This window comes from Peromyscus leucopus, chromosome 9 (assembly GCF_004664715.2).
Source record: "Peromyscus leucopus breed LL Stock chromosome 9, UCI_PerLeu_2.1, whole genome shotgun sequence".
Taxonomy (NCBI): Eukaryota; Metazoa; Chordata; class Mammalia; order Rodentia; family Cricetidae; genus Peromyscus; species Peromyscus leucopus.
The window spans coordinates 19,847,579-19,865,849 of record NC_051070.1 but is presented as its reverse complement, the minus strand read 5'-3'; the positions used below and the strand labels follow the sequence as shown (position 1 = coordinate 19,865,849).

Below are 18,271 nucleotides of genomic sequence, written 5' to 3'. Positions count from 1 at the left end.
GCAGTGTCCCAATAAGCCTTTATTTTGAAACATAATTTGAATTTCAGATCATTTTCTTGTGGCACAGGGTACCTTTTTTTTTTTATTAAAAAAATGTACATAGGAACATTATAAAACTCTGATTTTTCTTTTTCTTTCTTTCTTCCTTTTTCTTCTCATAGACCTTTCCAAAACAGGTACAGGTAAGGCTGCAGCTCAGAAGTAGAGGACTGGCCTGGCGTCCACAAGGTCCTGGGCTCCAGCCTCTGCACTACAAACACAAACAGGCACATACTACCTTAGGTCCATAGTTGGGTTAATAGCTGTATTTTAAAATGAATTGAAAATAGTATCCAAGGATAATTCATTATCTGAGATGACATCAAAGACATGTAGTGCATATGGCATCCTTTATTCACTTCACATAAAAAACCATGCAGTGTTAAGGTAAGACAATACATGTAAAATGTTCAGTGCACATTAGATAAGTTATTAGCATACACATTTTTACAGCCTATATGGGCATACCAAACATGTTTAAAATAATGTACTTTTTAAAGCCTAAACTAAAAGTTGTGCTTAGCTCTTACATATTCCCATTCCCACTTGTTACTTTTCACAAAAAAAAAAAAAAAAAAAAATCGTTCTACATAATCGATATTCTATTAGCCAATAGGAACTTCTTTTTCCTCCGGATGGAGAATGGAGCAAGCAAAAAGGCTCCCATGCGTACAGTTCCCAGTGAACAGTGACATGCAAACAAGAACTTTATCACATAAAAGGCTCCCTGTGACACAATGGATCAAAAACCTAACAGACTGCTTTTCTACCTACACATCTGGAAAATGAAGCTAGGATATTCAAGTTCCTCCCAACCCAACTGATCCATGCCTGCCAATACATAACAGTTTCTAACTTTACATATGCACACACACAGACACAGACACAGACACAGACACAGACACACACACACACACACACACACACACACACACACATACAAAATGGACAGGACACAATGAAACAAGCTATAAGTGGCTATGTAAAACCTAAGAAAAAGTTAGTGAATACTCTATGGTCAGAGTACCATTTCTCCAGCATGGCCTTACATAATAATTAGGCCAACACTAAACATAAATAAAAAAGGACATACAAAATCATTTCCACTCTAGAAATAGCTTTAAAGAATGGTGCAGACAATACCAAAAGTTCTAAGAAACACAAGTTCTGAGGACAGTTAACAGGCCACCATACTTAAGAGTTAAATATGAGATAACAACATCTAGCCAATACAGATATATAGACATTCATTTAAAACAAAACAACAAACAATACAGAGACAATGAAACCCTTCCCCCTAACCTTTCTGGTAAGAAAGATCACCAATGAAAAGACCAAAGTTTCTTCAAGATGAAGTGCCCTGGAAACAGGTAAACCCACCTCTCTGACTTGACACTTCACTGAAGGTTATCAGTTCAGGATTTTATAGAACCTTCATGAAGTGACTACAGTAATATTAAAAGCATCCACACCCCGCTCAGGACAAAGCCACAAGGACATCTCTCTGGTGAGTCAGCTTTTCGTTGCTTTGGACGGGCTGGCGTTGGAAAGACTGCTCTGTATCTTTCTTTTTGTTGACTGATTCACATTCTTACTCCTCTTGTCAGGCACAAAGGAAGTAGACCACGGAGACTGAAGGTGGTTGTGAAGGCTCTGCATCTCTGAGGACATCTTAAATAAAGAAGACCCAAACCTCTGCTCTTCAAACAGTCCATGGGAACCACTCAACAGAACACCCTGGGAAAACTCTGTCTGAAACAAACAGCTCTGGGGTTTGACCTCACTGGCGCCTGAATTACAAGTGGGGTGGAGAGAAGAAAACTCTTCACTCATCTCTTGGTCAGAGGGAGAGAGGAGAAAAAAAGAAGTGGGTTTCCACTCGCTTCCATTTTCTAACTGATCAGGAGTGAGAGCGTTTTTGGAAAGATTCAGTTTGGGGCCTTCGTCCAGCTTGTCAGGTTCCTCCAGAAGCTCACTGCCCCGAGGTGACTTTGAGGACCCCTCCAGCTCCGCTGACTTAAACCCGTTACTACAAGGACTCTTGCTGTTGTCAGACTCCGACATCATGGAATCCAGCTCGGAGATTTTGTCAAGATACGCAGCATCCATGGATGCCTCACTGGATGTTCTTGTCCGGTTCATTTCCAGAGAGCGAATACAATTTAGTCTCTTAGACAAGCATGAGCCTGACCTCTCACTCAATTTTGAAGGTATTTCCCCAACAGAATTTGCTATTATATTCCCCTCTGAACCTTCAAACTCCAAGCTTTGGGCATAGCTTGTGGAGCAACAATCCCAAAATCCTGACTTGGAGGAAGCAAAACGATCTGATTTCTTTTCATTTTCGCTTCTACTTATATCATCCTCTGAAGAATTGTTATTACAGGCATTTGGAGAGTCACAAAAATCATCAAATACCAGTTTTCTCAGATGGTTTGCATGCTTTTTGGAACTTCCTCCTTTGATTACAGAGTTCTCTCTGTTTTCTGGAGTGTTGAGCTGAAGGCAGCTAAGGGACAAAGGAGTGCAAGGAGCTGGCAGATCATAAAGCTCTTCCTCTTTGTAGGGTGCACAGTCACTTGGCTTACTGCCCCACTCTCCTTCCAAATAAGTATCCATTGGTGCCTCCCTCATAGCCAGCAGCACCTCTGTGGACTTGGGGTACCTGTCTTTGTTCCTGGGACAGTTTGGTTCAGTCTTGCTGGTGCTTTCTTGTCTGACAGAACTGGTGTCAGCGAGTCTGCTGCTAGGTGTTGTCAGGTGAGAAGCCGAAATGGAGGTGGCTGAGCCAGCCTGCTTCCTGGCACTGTCACCCTGATTCTTTGATGCCGCAACCTCGTCGCTGCCTTTGGGCCCCTTGCCATCTGCAGAGGGTGCCCTCTGGCAAAGGGCATCCATCTCTCCCTTTGCCTCATCTGAATGTTTCAGTTGTGCTACTTGAGACTCTAGCTCTTCTATGTACTTATCGCTTCGTTCTAGAGCTTTCTTGAGGCGATTGGTTTCACGTTCATACTGTTCTACTTTGGACTGAAGAGCAGCAATGGTAAACCTTCCAAACCTGAAAAGAATAGAAGGGTGGTTAATGACACAGCGTGGGTTGTTTTCTTTGCAAAATTTAAACACAAACTGTCCCAGCCCACATAATAGTGACAGTTGCAATCATGTAACAGTGACATTCAGAACACTTAACTGAATAGGACAAAAGCAATGCTAGTGTAGTGCCCTCAGAAAGTGACTGCACTCGCATAATGCACGACATTAAGCACATAACAGAAAAAATCTAATAAGACATTTTAGTGGTCAAGTCAGACTAATATTTGAGACAAAGGCAGAAATCCACTGATGATTTCCTTTCCAAGAGCTAGCTATCAATCCAGCTCACATATGCATGAAGAGTTATCCCCTAAAACAATGGCAAAGATTTATGATAACATTTGAACAGTGGTCCACATCTTGAAATATTTACATTCAATCATTTTCCTATCGTACAGCAGTGTTTTACAATACATTTCTTATACAATGTCACCTTGTCAAACATAAAATGTCAATTTGAAATTCAGAAATCCTAGACGTCTCAGGAGAGGAGGTTTTAAATACTTATTTGGACCCTTTCAATTACAGTCACTGTTGATATGAAGCTTTTTCTTGGCCTTTCTCAACACTAGGCTTTAATTCATTTCAGCTCTCCTTATTTTCAGCATTTTACAACTGTGTAGGACATCAATCTCATTTTTTTCCAACTTTGAAATACGAAGTCAGTGCTTGTGGTTCCAATATACTACGCATAAAAACATTTTTATACTTTCTGAAAGGGAATATTTGAGAATTACTAGAAAGAACATCAAAAATTCACTCTTTACCCAGTACTATCTGTTTTCCATTATTCCATCAAGAGTGGGTACTGGGTTCAGTTGAGAAAATGATTTTAGCAGCTAGTACAGGTTGGGGTACATCTCGGGCTAGAGGCACAGATTATTCCAGCGCAAAACCACATTAAATGCCTAAGTTAATTCTATCTGATAACGGGGGAGAACTCTTACAGGAAACCGCCTGCATAGGAGACAAGAAAAACCCCTTCACTTCCTCACACTTCTTCAGAGCTTTAGCCATCTTCCTGATAACTCCCATCTAACCAGCTCTAAGAATTTGGGAGCTGTCTGTTTGTAGGAAGGTATCTGAGAAGGTATCTTCTAAAAACTGCCATCTTTGTCTTCTTTCTTCCTAGTTACAAAAATGATTACAACTAAGGGAATGTATCTGCTTTAAAACATATGAAAGAGCACAAGGAGCCAAGAGCAACTGTACCTTGTAGTCAACCACATGTCCTAGACAGCCACTCAGTGCCTGTCATCTCCTAAACTCCGGGCCCCTTTCTCCAGCAGAGCACTGACATGCTCTCTGCTCTCTTGCTACTGACAGAAAACAGCAAGAGCAAAGGTAAATATAGAATCCTCACATCTCAGGATAGAAAGGGCTTTAAAAGACGCGATTGCTGAATATTGATCTGCTCACTGCAATTAACTCAACTCCCAGAGCACATTGCCTTCAACTTCCAAAATGCAAGACAAAAGCAAGAGACATAATAAAAACAAAAACTAAAGGAGCAAACCTCTTCATCTTAAGACAAAGTTTGCTACTATGAGCATTTAGTTAAGCAATAACAGAAGCTTTTCTTTGTTAAAAAACATTTTGGCTTCTAAATATAGTCCATGGCAGAACTGTAGATGATCTGTAAGAGGACTTCAGAAAGGTGGCCAAAGACTTTGGAGTGCATTCTGCAAACACGTTTGTGAGTTCCTGATTGAAACTATTCTGGCATACTCAACCTGCATGTTTTTAAATGGAAAAACTGTGTAGCATGTTTATTTAATGCAAAGAGCAAAAATGACAGCCTTACATTTACTCACAGAGATTCATTTTTAACTACAGATTTTATAACACAGATATCTTCACATAAAAAAGACCAGATGATTTAAAAATCAAATAATGCTACTAGATAACACATCAGATGCTACAGATGTCACTGGGAACTAGTGACAAATAAGGAATACTTCCGTGTGTGTGTGTGTGTGTGTGTGTGTGTGTGTGCGTGTGCGCGCGCGCGCGCGCGCGCGCGCACACACGCACGCCCGTGCGTGCAAAGGCTAAAGGACATGGGGTATCCTCTTTCCCTTTTGGCCTTATTGGCTGAGACAGAGTCTCTCACTGAATCTAGAGCATGCTGTATTCTGGCTAGACTGGTCCTCCTGTCCCTGCTTCCGACAGTAGTATATGTGCCCGGGCATAGCTTTCTATGTGTGCCGGGAATCTAGGGAATCTATACTCAGATCCCTGTGTTTATGCAGTGGGAGCTCTTACTCACTGAGCCATCTCCCCAGCCCCTACGTAATTTTTTTTTCTTTCTTTTTGTTTTTTTTGGAGACGGGGTTTCTCTGTGTAGTTTTGGTGCCGGTCCTGGATCTCACTCTGCAGACCAGGCTGGCCTCGAACTCACAGAGATCCACCTGGCAAAGTATAAAGGTTCTGAGATGAAGTCAGTGATATTCCTAGTCATATTTTTTGTATTGTATTTTGGAGAGAAAAGCCGAAGTGCCATGGAAACTAACAGACATCAGCATCTGAACATATATTAAGGACAAGCATGTGGAAGCAGGAGAACTGGCCCCGCCTCATGCTCATGGCTGCAAGGGGTGAACTAACCAGGTCAATGCAGGAGAGCTCACCCTGGTAGTGAAGACAGGGAAGCGCTGGGGGCCTGATCAACCTGCAGCTACCCAGGCCCAGAACCAGGATTATGTGTTGATACCCAGGAAGAGTCCTGGTGAGGGCCCAGCAGTGATGGTGTAGCAGAGACCAGGAGCCTCAAACTAGACCAATGATTCTTTGCCATGAACACCTGCATGTAAAGATGCATTGATAAAGGGGTTTACCACATAACTCACTGTGTCACACTGCAGCTTCCACGATGAGATCCCCCCCCCCCACACACACACACTTCTCCCCCTTTTTTCCCTCTTAAATTTTGTTTTATTTTTGGGAGGGCTACAGGGGCAGGGAGCCGATGTGAGGGGATGGGAGATGGGTGGAATCGGGATGCATAATTTGAAAGACACAAAGAATAAAAAGAAAGTTTTAAAAAAGGACTCACAAGAAGCACTCCTCCACCCCTGCCCAAAGGACAGGCAAAGTACAACTCACTGAAAAAGGCTGTTTTCTACAAGGTCAATGATTTCAGAACCCCAAAGTTTCATTTTAGCACTTCACAAGCATAAAATACTGAGTGATGGGAATTTTTCTAACCATGCTAATAGGCGAACTGACAGAACTGATTTGTCTTCTGGCTCCTCTATTACAGCTGATGGGCCTAGGATAGGGGGCCTCTTAGTCTCCATCCATTGCTAGATGCTTAAGAGAGTCCATGATAAACAGGAGTCAAGGTTAAACATCTGATGTAAGTATCAGCCCCCCCTTTTTAAGCTACATTAGCTCATTAAGGCGGAGCCAACACTATAGGGTGAATAAGCTAAACCCTCTATCCTTTCATGTGTGAATATTATGATAGCTACCACTAAATATATTTCATACATGTGACTTCTTTTTTATTTACAATATGGAAAGGAATGGAATGGCATGTAGCTTTCTATTGCAGACTTTATATAGCACAGCCTTTTAATTATAGGCTCAGCATTCTTACAACCTGGTCCAGAGAGCTTTCCTTTTCACCTGAGGAAGACTGAGTAGATGGATTTTTGACACGGGAGTCAGGGAAGTTTTAGTGATTCCAAGACACTTTTATTAAATTTGGCAAAACATAAGTTCTCACACAGAAATAACAACTAAGCTAACACATATAATGGCATCCTTCCACAAAGTAAGATAATGAACACAGGGGCTTATTTATCTTTTACTTTTAATACTCTCTTATTCCTACTAATTCCAGATATTTCCAGAGTACACACCATTAAATGAAGCAATGCTAAGGCAAGCCAGAGGGATTTCTAAGTGTCATTTAACACTACTTCCTTTTCCTTAGCAAATTTCAAAATGGTGCATTTTTATAAGCATTCCATTAGAGACCAAAAAGCTTTGATTTTCAAAGTAGCAGTGATGGCCAAAGGCTTCATTATGCTAGAGAAACACTGTGAACAGTCTGGGAACTGAGACTGGAAATGCATTTTTGCCAGAATCTAGAGATGCTTACAGGATTTTGAGCCTGCCAATGTTAACTGAAGTATAGGTTCTGGATGAGAGGAAAGGATTCAGAGGCAAAAGTCTGTGTCTGTCCCTACTAGAATACAGAGAAATGGAAGTCTTACTAATTTGACTTTTTTGAATACTTGTTTTTCTTTTTAAAATTATTCACTGAGACCTACAGGGCTTGTTCCTGGAAAGACCGATTCCTCCTCCCCCAGCGGCCTTCCTTCAACTGCTCCTAGTTTTTATTCTTCTAGACGCCAAGTCTCGTGAGAACTCCTCCTCCATGGTGGCATTTCCATGGTGGTGTCCACTCTTAAAGTCTTGTTGAGGCAACCATCTCACAGCAACCATGACAACCAAAGTAAGGCCATCTCTAACGACAGAGTTCGTGAGACCACTGTGCCTCCCCAGCTTCTCATAAAGAGGGAATGAAGAAAACAAACAAGGCAAGAACAATTACTAGAGCCTAGTATCTGAAGAACTAAGTTTCAGTATCTATGTAATGAGCTAGTTGAGAAACTTTTGCCCTTCTCATTCACAACCCCAATTAAAGGACTAAATACAATAAGCATAGGGGACGGGCAAGACTACCAACTTCAGAAAGGCATTCTTCCTCACTCAAAGATTTTTTTTTATCATATTCTTATTTTGTGTGTGTGTGTACACACATGTGGTCCCACCACAGCATGAATGTGGGAGTCATAGGACAAATTGCAGAGTCAGTTCTCTCCTTCCATGTGGGTTCAGGTACCTGAGACTCAGGTTGTAAGGCTTGGCAGCGGATGTCTTTACCTGCTGAGCCACCCCTGAGCGTGGCATTTGTGAAAAACCATTTGCCTCCTCCAGATATACAGGAGAATCAGTCATCAGGCTAAGCACACACCAGGTATCATCTTGCTTGCAGGAGCAGAATCTTGACTTCCGTTTTTTCCTTACCTACTAACTGAGTTAGTGGAAACAAAGTGAAAGCACTCTGAGTCTGGACTGGATTTTGTGCTCTGGCCTATCTGAGCTCAGTGCTACTAAGTATTAAGTTAGGTATCAAAGTCTATTTCAAGGTGCTTCTTTTAAAATCCATGTGACTCTGGCACACAGGACAAATGAGGGCCCAGAGTCTGTGCCAACTAACTTCAAACACTGCGAGAAGAGCGTGCAGGTTGTCCTGCTCGGTCTTCTGCAGATGGCTCTATCATGCTGTCACATTTCTTTGTAGAGCTCCGAAGTGTCTTTTTTAATTCTGGTAGAACTGTTGTCTTGCCATCTAGTTAATAACAAGCATAAGAAGAACCTTAAGCTCCATGATCCAGAGTCCTGGCTTAACAAGGAACCATTGTCTTTGGAGTTGAACCATCCACCAGGCTTATGCTGAAGCACCGAGGCCAAACCACAAAGGCAAAGCAGAAAGTAAGATGTGGCAATGTCAGAAAAAGGTGTCTTCAGGTTAAAGCTACATGACTGCTGATAATCTGTTCCCTAGTATGCTTCCTTAAGGCAACTTGTGAGGCAGAGACTTTAAAGACTTGGTGTGTTAAGGGCTTCTCCTTTGTACCTTCATTGTCAAATTTGGTTAGAAGTATTTCCTGGACTGGCAGGAGGATTCAGCAGGTAAAGTTGATTGCTGTAATGTCTGATGATGACCTGAGTTCAATCTTAGAAACTCACATGGTGAAAGGAGAGATGATTCCAGCAAGTTGGTCTAAAACATGCAGCACATGGGACGCAAGCATCAAGCCTTGTACCATACATATACACTCATACAAAATAACAAGTAAATATGGTAAAAGAAAAGAAGAAGAGAAAAAAGATATCATACTATCCCGGGATAGAAGGAAGGCTATGAAGCACTGGATATGCCTCTGTAGCCAGTCAGTTCTCTCTTTTTTGGTTGTGACCATGTGTCTATTGTAATCTTTAATCTTTTTTTTCTTTTGCTGTTGTTTTCCAATTTTAATATTTCCTTTATCACTCTGGTATGTATTGTATTCCTGGCAGTGTATCACGGCTGTTTATCACTAGAGATCATTATGTTAACATTGAACCCTGTTCTTAAGTAGCATGTAAATTGTTGATGGATTTCCCCACTATTTTAAGATTTCTGTATTGCTAAGTGCTATTTTATGCATATAAATAAGATAAATATATAACATTTTTACTTTTAAAACTTTTGAAATGGCAAATCTTACAAAGGAAAACATTTAATTGTGGGCTGGCTAACAGTTTCAGAGATTTAGTCCATTGTCTTCACGGTGGTGTACAAGCAGACACTGTGCTGGAGAAGGAGCTGAGAGTTCTACAGCAGAAGCAACTGTGTTCCTTACTGGGTATAGCTTGACCATAGGAGACCCCAAAGCCTATTTCCACAGTGACACACTTCCTTCAACAAGGCCACACCCACTCTAACAAGGCCACACCCACTCCTAATAGTGCCACTCTCTCTATATAGGTCAAACATGAGTCTATGGGGCCATACCTATTGAAACCATCATGATGAGCCATAGGAAGATGACACTAAAAAACTGACACAAATCATTGTTTCCCTACTGCTAGAAATGTATCCTAAGTAAAATGAGGTATTAAAAATAGTTTTGGCCGGATGTTGTTGGTGGTGGTGATGGTGCATGCCTTTAATCCCAGAATGTGGAAGGCAGAGGCAGGCAGATCTCTTTGTGAGTTTGAGGCCAGCCTGGTCTACACAGTGAGTTCCAGGACAGTCAGGACTGTTTCACAGAGAAACCCTGTCTTGAGAAACCAACCAACCAACCAACCAACAAATAAACAAACAAATAAATAAATAAATATTTTTAAAAAGTTTTCAGTACTGATATCGTTGCTTAACATGATTCCAATATGCACACATTACCCTATTTCAGTTAAATAATACTAGTCTAACAATACGGCTCAAATTTCAGTTATCACATTATATTGTAACTGCATAACATAAAGCCTTCGACTTCTAGCTTTCCAGACCCCAAAAGATACAAATAATAGATGGATATCACAATTAGTAACCCAGCAGGCCACCCCTTTCAGAGGCCATGGTGACCAGGCAGTGTGTACCTGCTACGCAGTGAGAACAGGGATAGCAAACTAGTTATGCTGCCTCCTTACCGCCCAGTGAAAGACCTCACAGGACATTTCAGAGAAGCAGAAAAACAAAAGTGAGGGCACAGCACAGCACTGAGCAGAAGTAATACAAGAAGTAAAATCAGAATCCAGAGAAAGGAAGGGTGAGAAAAACATAGCTGACTGCTAGAATGTCCCAAGACTCCAGATGTGCCAGGAAAGCTTACTAGAAGAAAACTTATCACAGAGACGAGGACAGTTACTGAGGAGGATGAAGATACCTAAAAGAAATGACAAGTGGGGAGAAAAAAACCTTTCACATTAGAGCATGTAGATGTCACTACACGAGAGCAGAGAGAATAAAATGGTGGGAGTTTGTGCAGACATAGGAGTGTGATAACTTATCAATGTATCAACAAGAGGTTAGCTCACTGGTCTAGTATTCTTCCCATCGCTGCAATAAACAACACGGCCAAAAGTGACACGCAAGGGTTTATTTGGCTTATAATGCATAATAATTCATAAAATGAGTAGGCAAGTTGTCTTAGTCATCATTGGGGAAAATTCACAATTGTCCCTATGGGTTTTATTTATTTATTTTTTTGCCAAAACATTACATCTTCTTATCAGCATTAATGCATATGGACACAAAAAATGGTTAAACTAATATTTAGTATACCAATCGTTATTTAGCACATTTTGAAACATTTGATATCACAGTCCATCACTGAGGGAAGTCAGGGCAGGAACTGAAGCACAGACAATGGAGGAGCACTACTTAAGTATTATCCACCCTGGCCTGTTTAGCTTGCTTACTTATATAATGTAGGATCAACTACTCAGGGGTAGTACTACCCACAGTGGGCTGGGTCCTCCCACAGCAATTATTAACCAAGAAAATGCTCCAGAGAGGGCCAAAAGGTAAATCTCATAGAGGCATTTTCTCAATGGAGTTTTCCCCTTTCCAGATGATCCTAGTTTGTGTCAAGTTAACAAAAAACTAACCAGCACACTCACATAAATGAAGAGAAGGCAAGCATGACTCAAAACCTCTGTAAAATTTGTGTTTTCAACAAAGAAATATTTTAATGTCTCAAAGTTTCAAGTCTTCTAAATTGTGCTGTATATATATTAGTGTACTAAATATTAGTTTTACCATTTTCATGTCCATATACATTTATGCTGATAATAATACATAATGTTTTGACAAAATATTAAAGTTCATAAGACAATAGTGAATTTTCCCAGTGACTATTATGACAGCTTGCTTACTTATTTTTTGAACTATTATGCAGAATAAAAACTACCTAAATTATAATAGTTAACACATGGTTCTCAAAAATTTATATTTAAGAACAACCACAGTTACTCTAATAAAAAATGACCTAGGGCTGAAGAAATGACTTAGAAGCTATGAGCACTTGATGCTCCTCCAGAGGACTAGAGTTTGGTTTCCAACACTCATTTGGTGGCCCACGACCACTTGTAACTCTAGTCCCAGAAGATGCTACTCCCTCTTCTGGCTTCTGAGAGGGCTGCATGCAATGTGGTGCACAAGACATACATGCAAACAAAACATCCATAGTCATAAAATAATTTTATTATTTTAAAAAGAAAAAAATTGCTGGGTGATGGTGGTACACACATTTAATACCAGCACTTGGGAGACAGAGGCAGACAGGTCTCTGTGAGGCTAGACTAGTCTACAGGACAGTCAGGGATACACAAGAGAACAGAGAAACCCTGTCTCAAAAACCAAACACCAAAACCAAAACTAAGAAAAAAAAAAAAAGAAGGAAGGAAGGAAGGAAGGAAGGAAGGAAGGAAGGAAGGAAGGAAGGAAGGAAGGAAGGAAGGAAGGAAGGAAGGAAGGAAGGAAGGAAGGAAGGAAGGAAGGAAGGAAGGAAGGAAGGAAGGAAGGAAGGAAGGAAGGAAGGAAGAAAGGAAGAAAGAAAGAGAGAAAGAGAGAAAGAAGAGAAAAATCTATCACAGAGTTGCCTATGTATGGAACCTAAGTACAGGGCTTGTTTTCTTTTCTTTTAAGAGAGGGGCTCCTTATATTGGTGGAGGCTGGCCTTAAACTCAAGATCACCCTACCTCTTTCAGTCTTTCAAACACTGGCATTATAGACATGCTGGCAGAAGTATTTTCTTTGTTGTATTTTTCTTTTCATTTTTTCATTATACAAATTCTACCAATTAGGAAATTCCCTGACTTGAAAAAATTTTTGATTGGGAATAACTTAAGTGAGTAGCCTGCATAATGAACCTATCAAAAGTCTGAGTCTGGTGGGAATGGGAAACATAGGAAAGATTAGCTGGAGGTCCTGCCTTGTATGTGGGCACAGAGGGTCCAAAATGGGCGGGTGGGAGTGGGTATTTCAGGTAAAGAGGAAAGGGAAGAGCAGAGCTGAAGAAACTCAAAATTTTACTTCGTGGGAAAGAAGACTCAAATGCCTCAGCATGGTTTTTCTCTTACCTTCCTATGGCTTGACTGTACATTTTCCATGTCTACTTCATCACTGGATATGCTTTGGTAGGATGCCGTAGAAATATTCTGTCTAGATACTACAAAGAAAATTGATTCTAAGCCCCACCCAAATCATGGACTTAGAAACTGAGCATTTCATACATGATAGGCAAATTCTATACCACTGAGCCATGTTACCAGCTGGCTACATGTTGCTGAGACATGTTCCTGAAAACGCTTCCTCAAAGCTTTTTCTCTTTTTAAAATTAAGCACTTTAGTTACATAAACTCCTAGGCAATTTCCAATCAAAAAAGTACTGTCTATGACAATCTTAGTCACATCGTACCTGTATAAAAACGTAATATAGTGAGGTATACTGAGGGGATACAGGAAACACATCTTCTACAAACCCAAGTCAAACGATTTCTGCACCTTGGCCAACCATGCAAAAAATAAAATATAAAAAAGGAAAGCACACTTTCATCTGTGGCTCACCAAGAATAATTAGAACAAATATTTAACGACCACAGTGACTACTGTCACCACCACTGACGGTGACACGCAGAGCAGCACCTGATTTACGGGGGGGTTACTGACGGGCTTAGACAGAGAGCACTGGAACAACTCCTTCCTGCACTTTCTCAAAGTCACGTTTCAAAAACCAGGTGGAAGCTGGGATGGTGGCACTGCCTTTAACACCAACTACTCAGAAGCTAACACAGGAGGATTCCAGGTTTGAGGCCATCTGGGAGACACAGGGAGACCCTGTCTCAAAACAATAGCGAGGTAGAATCTATTTAGCAAGCTTTCAAATGGAGAGCAGGTTTAAAAACAGCAGCAGTAGCATCATTTTTAAAGAAAGTTCTTTAGTGTTTATTAAAGTAACCATGCACTTATAGTTAAAGGATTACACTGCTGGAACCTGACATTCTCAACAGAAATGACCGGGGATGGGTCACATTCATCCCTCTGCAGGCAAGTCTCTAACACAGCATGAACCCACACCAGGTCACTTAGAGTCACACGGGGAAATACAGACTGTGGTTTTGCCAGCTTTTCCCTTTCTTGTGTCACTGGTGAGAGCCTGGGTCTGGCCCTTCACTGGAGAACTGTAACAGTGAGTCACCTTTCCCACTCCCAAGCCAGCTCTAGTCTCTCTATGCGATCGTGAGACAGACTCATTGGAATGTGAGATAAATCTCATTTTGGGGGGGGAAATTTAGTAAAGGATTGCCCTTGACTAGTTTGCATGACATTGATGGTAATCCTAATCATTCATGGGAAAAATACTATTTTACATCTTTTTTCATTTACAGAGTAAAAACAGGCATATCTCCAAAGCACAGTAATCTTAACAGAATCTCAGCAGTAGAAGATAGTACTGGTAAGTGAGAAGTCGTTTTGAAAACTCCCCAGATAAGTATTAGTATATGTATTTTTTCATTTTTAGCAAAATTCTCTCATTTCTTTCTCTGTCCCTTCTCTCTCTGAATAAAGAACAGTCAAACTAAAAGAACTGTGATCTAGCTCCTCAGTAATTATTACTCAGATGAGTTATTTAGGACTTGTGTGTGCTCAGGGGGTTATGAGGAAGGACTACAAGGTAAGTAGAAGCCATTGTTCTTGTTCTCAAACATTCATTCATAATCTCTCTGAAAACCCCACTGTTTAGTTATCAACATGCATCGTGAGCACCTAAAGTATCCTATCAACACAATAAAGACAAAGAGGCAGAAAACTGCAGTAACTGTCTATCACCAATTAGCTATATATACAGAGAAGGGCCCCTCAGGCACCCAGCCCAAGGGCTAGAGCACAAGCTGCTGTCACAGTCTGGCCCCAGGGTATCATCATGCTTCCCCTGACAGTCTACAAGTTCTCCTTCTGGGAAAACCAAAGGGCAGAACAGAATCAGTCACCAGATCAGGCTGGGGTCAAATACCAAGATTCACTGTGTTTGTCAGAGCAGAATCTGGAGGGGGAAAAAAAAAAGTGCTGGAATAGGTCAAGAGAGAAGAGCAGCCCAAACCAGCCAGATCAGCAGTGCGCTAAGAAACGGAATGGACTGGTATGTGGCTCCTTTAGGAAAAGCAGACTCATGAATTAGAATTGATCCACAGCTTAAAGCCAGCACAGAGAGATAATCCAGCTTACACAGAGACTAGAAACGGAGGACTGGAGAAACTTAATCTCTGTTTCCCTCTGGAACTGCTAATTTCTGACATACTTTAGAGAACCTTCTGAAATCTGTTCCTTTGGAGATCTCATTTGGAGAAAACGCTAATCTCTGATGTCCTGTTATCTTAAAACTCTCATACACTTTAAGTTCAGAAAGAAACTTAAAAATCTTGCCACTCTGGTTAGTTTACTCTAAGTGATAGTAGAGTGAAAGGACAGCTTTCTTCCGTCAGTCCCCGAAAAGGAAGTTACACATGACAGAACTATAGAGTGTAAATATACATACATGCATCTGGAAATCTATCTAAGTGCCCTGGGGCTGGCAGAGTCAGTTGTCATGATTGTCACTGTGCTGATCTGTATGCAGCATGACTGCTACCATAACGAGTATCAGAATAATCAAAACAAAAGGAAGGCATGGCCCACCTCTGCACCTCTGCCTAGGAAATCATGGAGGTTCTCACCATAGTGACACTGGGCTGATTTCAAATAGTGGTAGCCACTAACTTATAATAATAATAATAATAATAATAATAATAATTAATAATACTGGACAGGTGTGGTGATATTTTATTTGTGCGTTAATAAATAAAGCTTGTCTGGAGATCAGGGGGAAAAGGCCAGCCATTTTAAGTAAACAAAGAAGTCAGGGAGTGGTAGCACTTAGCCGGCAGGGTCTCTGTGTTCAAGTTCCACACTATGGAACAGAGCCAAGCGTGGTGACACACACCTTTAATCTCAGTACCAACCATAGAGACCTGGAGGTCTGTATAGACAGACAGAAAGTGACAGAGCTGTGTAGGAAGAGAAAGTGAGGTAGCTGGGCTAAGAGAGCCAATGAGAGGGTAGAACAGCAAGGCAATAAAAGCGTGGGTAGACAGGAAGTAGCTCGCATTTGGAAGCTGCAGAGTTGGTGAGGTAAGGTTGGCTGGTGGCTCTCACTATTTCCCTGATCTCTCTCAGGCTTTCGCCCCTATATTTGGCTCCATGTTTTTTATTTAATAAGACCATTTAGAAATTTGGCTACAGATAGGACTAGGGAAGATGAGGGAGAAGGTTTGAGTCAAGGTATGCAAATACAGCAGAAACAAAACAACAACAAACAAACAAACAAACAAACAAACAAAAACGTGAGCCCAGGGAAAAATCCCACAAGAACAGAAAACGAGGAGGAGGCAAGAGAAAACTCAAGAAAATTTAAAGGTCAAGCACTCAAAGCCTTGTAGACTGGAGTTAGAAATTTAAGCTTTACTATGAAGGTGACTGGGAGCACCAAATGTCATCAAATAGAAGAACAAGAAGATCAGATTTATAGTCTAGATTTCAGGCAACAATAAAGTGGATACTCAAGGTTCAGGGCACCCTCAAGGAAAAGAAGCAAATAGTGAGGCTGACCAAGAAATGATGGCTATCTTGGCTGCTGGAAATGAGATGAGAGCTTACAAACGTAGAGCTGACAAGTATGTTCAAAAGAGCATCTGAACAGCCAGGTGTGGAAGGAGGAGAAACAGTAAAACTAGGATTAACATCTTATATTTGGCAACTTGATGAGTAGTGAAGTTGCTGAGAAGGACACAAAAAAATCAAGAGAAAAGTAGTTTTCTGCACATGATGGAGTATAGTGGATATAATTATTTAGGCTCAGACAAAGAAACACCCCTCTTCTACATTCTTTGTTACATGCTGTGGTGGTCTGACAAGAGTGCCCCCCCACCATAGGCTCATAAATTTGAATGTTTGGTCCCCAGTTGGGAGAACTGTTTAGGAAGGATTAGGAAGTGTGGCCTTGTTGGAGGAGGTGGGCCACTAGAAGTGGGATCTGAGTTTTAAAAGCCCATGGCAGCCCCAGTCTTTCTCTGCCTGTCTGCTGTCTGCAGATGAGGATGTGAGCTCTCAGCTACTGCTCCAGTGCCATGCCTGCCTGCCACCATGCTCCCTATCATGTTGGCCAAGGACTAACCCCATGAATCTGTAAACAAGCCCCCAATCAAATTCTTTCTTTTATAATCTACCTTGGTCCCAGTGTCTCTTCATAGCAAGGGAACAGTAAGTAGCATATATGTTATACAGAGATGTAGAAATAGTTCTTTAATCCTCTCAATGTATATATCTATAGAAATTGAGAGTATCAATAAGCTAAATAATGTGTTTAATATTATCTACTTGTTAATTTGTTTATTTAACCAATACTTACCAGGTGCTTTACAGGTCTAAGAGTTCTAGAAGTAAAAAGGATAGGCTTCAAAATTCTTAGTCTTTTGAATTCAGAGTTCAGAATGGAGGAGATAGACAACAAAGAGATAAGCAACTAAATGAACACGGTAATTTCAGGAAATGAAAAGACTAAACTGACCATACTATAAGACTGGCTGAGTGTTAACAATGGCCTCTGTTATGAGTACATTTAAAACTTTAATTTGCTTAATCCTGAGTGTAACTTTTATGGTAGGTAAGTTCCATTGGGCCCATTTCACAAAAACCCAAAATTGAGATGGAGAAAACTTCAGAGGTTGTAAGAACGGCCTGTGTTCAGTCCTAGAGAGTCTGGAACTAGAACCCATGTTTATAATCAACATCCTCGAATATTCCCTGTATGGTTTTCTTCTTCTGGCCTTATGACAAGAAATAGGAAACAATAAAGGCAGGAGCTGGTTTCAACAGTATGATCAGGAAAAATGACTTTGGTGATCTACAGAGATCAGAAAGCAGAGCATTCTGAGCAGAGGATGCTAGCCTTGCATGTTCTATAAACAGAAGGCCAGGAAAGCTGGAGGAGGTGAGCTGGGGAACATGGAGAAGGAAGAAAGACAGGTACAGGAGAGCTTATGCAGAGTCTGGATTTCATCTTTTGAAAATACTGGGCAGTTTCAAGTAGGAAATTTAAGCAACTTGATTTATACTGTACCATAGACAGTTTCTGAGTGTAGCAGGAAATGAATTATGCAGAGAACACAGGGGCAGAGTGGAAGCACAGAAACTTGGATTCAGGTACTCTGTCTCTGGAACTAAGCCCTTAACCACCATGCTTTGTGCTGACAAGAGTAGAAAACGTCAACATGAATTTGCAGTTCAGAACAGGAAGTAAGGTCAATGTCTTACCTTTGTTTTTAGATAGTCTGACACACTGGTAGCTGATTATTAAAGCCACAGAAGACAAGATGGTTCAAGAAACACAAATATAGTAAGAAGGTAAGGAATCTCAAGCCATAATCCAAAAGTGTATTGCTTCCTTTCTAGTGCCCTTATTTTCTTACCTACTAATATGACATGGTTCTTACTGTCCAGAGAACTTTTAACTTCCCCTAAAAGGAGGGTGGGCATGGG

The 18,271-nt window shown here is 40.9% G+C and overlaps 1 protein-coding gene across 1 annotated transcript in view; it reads right to left on the bottom strand.

Annotated features, from left to right (window-relative positions):
* Window positions 1-370: 370 nt before the first annotated feature.
* Obi1 (ORC ubiquitin ligase 1) overlaps window positions 371-18,271 on the bottom strand; it is a 49,319-nt gene continuing 31,418 nt past the window's right edge. Inside the window, exon 6 of the mRNA XM_028879914.2 lies at window positions 371-3,097. Coding sequence (XP_028735747.1) covers window positions 1,552-3,097 — 1,546 coding nt within the window. The 3' untranslated portion in view covers window positions 371-1,551. The remainder of the gene's footprint in view (window positions 3,098-18,271) is intronic.